Consider the following 3,874-nt stretch of genomic DNA (forward strand, 5'->3'; position numbering starts at 1 on the left):
AAAATACCGTGATATAAATTTTTGGTCATACCGCCCAGCACTAGCATCATATTATAAGTTTAAACATAAATTATTATTTTTTTTAAAATTATGTAATAATTTAACCTTTAACATTTTTTTTTATTGCTGCCGTAAAGCCAAAGCAAATTTAAGAATATTTATTATGAAGAAGTTTAAGAATATTTTATCTGGAAATATTATATCATATTAAGTTACTTTTTCTACCCACATTAAATTAAAATAAAATAAAGTAATAAAAATAAAACAGCATTGAACTAAAACATTAAATTCAGATTTATCTGTAAAGCACATTTCACAATGAATATAATTCTGAAGCAACATATGGAAATTATTCATATTGTACTATATTTGTATATAGAACTGTATTTATCTGTTTTTAATGAAAGATGCTCTTTTTCATAAAATCAAAGTTGACACTGATTTTCACCCTCATTCTCCAAAAATGATGAAGGCCACCATAAAAGTATCATAGAACTAATCCAAACAGATCTGGGCCTGAATTCCAAGTCTTCTGAACCCATACAGTAACTTTGTGTGAGGAACAGATTGGCATAAGTTGTCATTCATTGAAAAGTATTCCAGTCCATCATAGCTGAGATCTCATTCGAGTCAGACACTATACAGTTCTTTTGATACAGAATACCTAGAGCGTAGAGCAAAAAATGAAAAATGGCCAAAATTCCTCCTCCTGTTGGTGATCTCCTGTGAGATCAGTCTGTTAACTGAGGACTAGCATATTGAGAGCCCTAAACTGATTTTCAAACTGGGTACAGAGAAATGATAGAGGCCCACGGAGAGCCTACTGTACTGGTTACTGTACTGAATCAGTGTTAGTGAATCACGGGGCTCTATGCAGCTGCCATTCTTTAATTATTAGTGAACAAAGTGTATAAAATTCATAAAAGTAACGATCATCCCAGTAGTAAATCAATAAAATGATTAATGATAACTCTTCAGTATTAAACAAATGTCTATCTTTCGTAGATGTTCCTAAAGCTTCTGAAAGGGTTACTTGATATTTTAACATTACTGTTGTGTCCTGTGTAAAATCTGCTAATTCTATAGGATTTTTACTATGAGATTGTTCAGTGCTTTTAATTGCATTGTGTGTGTGTCTGTGCTCTTTTTCAGTGAGTGATCTGAGGATTGTGCTGCTAGGAAAGAATGGATCAGAAAACAGACGGGTGGCAAACAGTATACTGGGTACAATAATGTTTCACAGAGAAGCTCCATCTTACTCACAGCAGTACAGTGTGAGAGTCAGTGGAAAGGTTGAGGGGAGACACATCACAGTCATCAACACTCACCTGCTCCAGCCAAATCTCTTACATCAACAGATCACACAGGGAGTGAGAGACTGTGTGTCTCTGTCTGCTCCAGGACCTCATTTGTTTGTACTCGTAATGCAGTATAATGACTTCAGTGAGAACGACAGACACAGAGTGAAATATGTGCTGGACCTCTTCAGTTATCAGGCCATGAAACACACTATAGTGCTGACTACTGATGAAGAGACACGCGGATCAAGATTCATGTCTCTGGCTTATAAGAGCACAAATAATGCTGTTCATGATTTAATAAAGGAGTGTGGAGGAGGACATCTACAGTTTGATACAACAAACCCAGGATGGCGATCTGAGTTTTTCAGAAAAATAGAGAAGATACTCAAGAAAGAACACAAAGAATTTCTCATCTGTGACATGTATGAGGATGATGGATCATCAGTGGCGGAAGATCTGAGCAGATCTGAAGGATCAGTCAGAGGAGATGAGAAAAAGAAGAAGGATTCTGATCTCAAAGAGAGCACAGAAACAGCAAGTGATGGAGGAGGTTTGTCAAAGTTTTTCTTTCTGGGTAATACCTCTAAGAATATGATCATGAACTACTGTTTTGTCCTTTTATAGTTACTGTGCAGTAGTAGAGACTGTAAATGACAGAGACAATAATGTTTCTTTTTACTGATCTGTTTTGTTTTGGTTGAAAAACTTCTAACAAAAGTGTAGATATTTTTGAATAGCGTATTAAGACATTGACTGAATGCTTTTAGGGTTCATTGATGTTTTTCTTTTTTAATTTATTTTGGAGCTTGATGGTAAAATCATCTTTCCACTTTTGAAGTGAGTAAATGATAATATAATTGTCAGTTTTGGGTGAAATATTCCTCTAAAGGCAGTGGTTTGAGTGCAGACTGTATTGTATGTATGTGTCAGATATTCATACATAGAGAGTGGAAAGTCTGTAAATTATTGCAATGAAGTTGATAAAACATCGTATTGTAATCTAATATAATAATATAATATTGTTGTTTAATGAAGTATACATTTGGTAGCAAATCTGAGTTAAATCTATGGTTTCTAATGAATGTTTTCAGTGACGACTACTGGAAAAGCAAAGCTGAACACTGTGCTGTGTGGAAATAATCCAACACTCAAGAACTCAGTGTCTAGAATGTTTAGAGGGATAACAAGTAAACCGGGACGTAAAGAGATGAGTAAAGTGTGTCAGAAGAGAGAGGAGAAGATGGATGGACGGCAGATCAGTGTAATAGAGCTTCCAGCTCTCTCTCAGCTCTCAGAGGAGGAAGTGATGCGGGAGACTCACCTCTGTGTGTCTCTCTGTGATCCTGGAGTTCATGTTTTCATCCTTGTTACTCCTGTCACTCCACTTACTAATGAAGACAGAGCAGAAATGCAGAAGATTAGAGGAATATTTTACTCACAAGAGCACTTCATGTTGCTTTTCATCACTGAACTCACTGTTGACAAAATGGTGTCAGATTTTGTAGAATCCACAGAATCTCAGAGGATTGTGAGTCTCTATGGGAGCTTAGTGTTGGAGTTACACGGCACTGCTGTGTTTCACACGCTTTTGGCAGGTGGGAGGGTATCAAAAGAGGGTAAAGGCCCGAATGAGACCCCCAAATAAATAAAGTCCCCTTCTGGCAAACATGAAACGATGCATCATGTAATAACCATGAACATTTTCTGAACTCTGGACGTAATATTATTTTTATCTGACACAAATCTAAATGATTCACTTGTTGGACTGTTTCTCACACAAACCTAATGGAAATGGTTTCAAAAGTTCTGGAGTACATCTCCTAGTTGTATGTACAAGTTTTATGCGCTTTTTTTTTTTTTTTTAAATCTCAGAATATTTTTTTAATAAATTTTAATTATTGTTTATTATGTTGGTTATTATTGTTTTTGATCATAAAATCATCATCCATATTTGCAATACTAAAAGCAGCAGTTTCAATGTTTTGTGTTTCGCAAAAGAAAAATCATACAGTTTTAGAACAACGTACATTTTTAGAGCTCTGACATTGGTGCTTGCTTCTGTGAACAGTAAACCCCGCCTACTTTGATTTGATTGGCCGTCTCTATCAGTTTGACATTGATGAGCGCTGTTAGACTGCTGAGGCAGACCAGCCTAAAAATTTACTTTTAAACCTTTTTTTTTTTAAACATTCTGTTCTGAATTAACCAAGCGGCAACCTTCCGGTCTCTCTTGTGAAACCAACAAGGAAGGGACTAAAACTGCAATTCATCGACTGGCCGCTAGAGGCTGGCTCCAAAAGGGAGTCAATCCCATAGACTCCCCATGTTAAAATGGCCAACTTTACAGCAGAAAAAAACGTGTACAGCCTGGTACAAAAAGTGGTTTTGGTCTATATAGCTAATTTTGCCCTTCATGACAACTGTGAGGGGGATGAATTTTTTTATAACTCATCCGTTTATTTATTTATTTTATTTATTTAATGTTTTCTTTGTTAGGGACAGATACAATAAACAGAGATGAAAATGAGAAAACAATCATGCCATGCATGTACCATAGTGCTTGTAGCCGAAGC

At 35.9% G+C, this 3,874-nt stretch overlaps 1 protein-coding gene across 1 annotated transcript in view; it reads left to right on the forward strand.

Annotated features, from left to right (window-relative positions):
* Nucleotides 1-2,946, forward strand: part of LOC107753409 (uncharacterized) — a 7,743-nt gene extending 4,797 nt beyond the window's left edge. Inside the window, exon 3 of the mRNA XM_016569545.1 lies at nucleotides 2,393-2,946. Within this exon, the coding sequence (XP_016425031.1) occupies nucleotides 2,393-2,946 (554 nt within the window). The remainder of the gene's footprint in view (nucleotides 1-2,392) is intronic.
* The last annotated feature ends 928 nt before the right edge of the window (nucleotides 2,947-3,874 follow it).

Source organism: Sinocyclocheilus rhinocerous, unplaced genomic scaffold (assembly GCF_001515625.1).
Source record: "Sinocyclocheilus rhinocerous isolate Xijiao unplaced genomic scaffold, SAMN03320098_v1.1 scaffold31635, whole genome shotgun sequence".
Classification (NCBI taxonomy): domain Eukaryota; kingdom Metazoa; phylum Chordata; class Actinopteri; order Cypriniformes; family Cyprinidae; genus Sinocyclocheilus; species Sinocyclocheilus rhinocerous.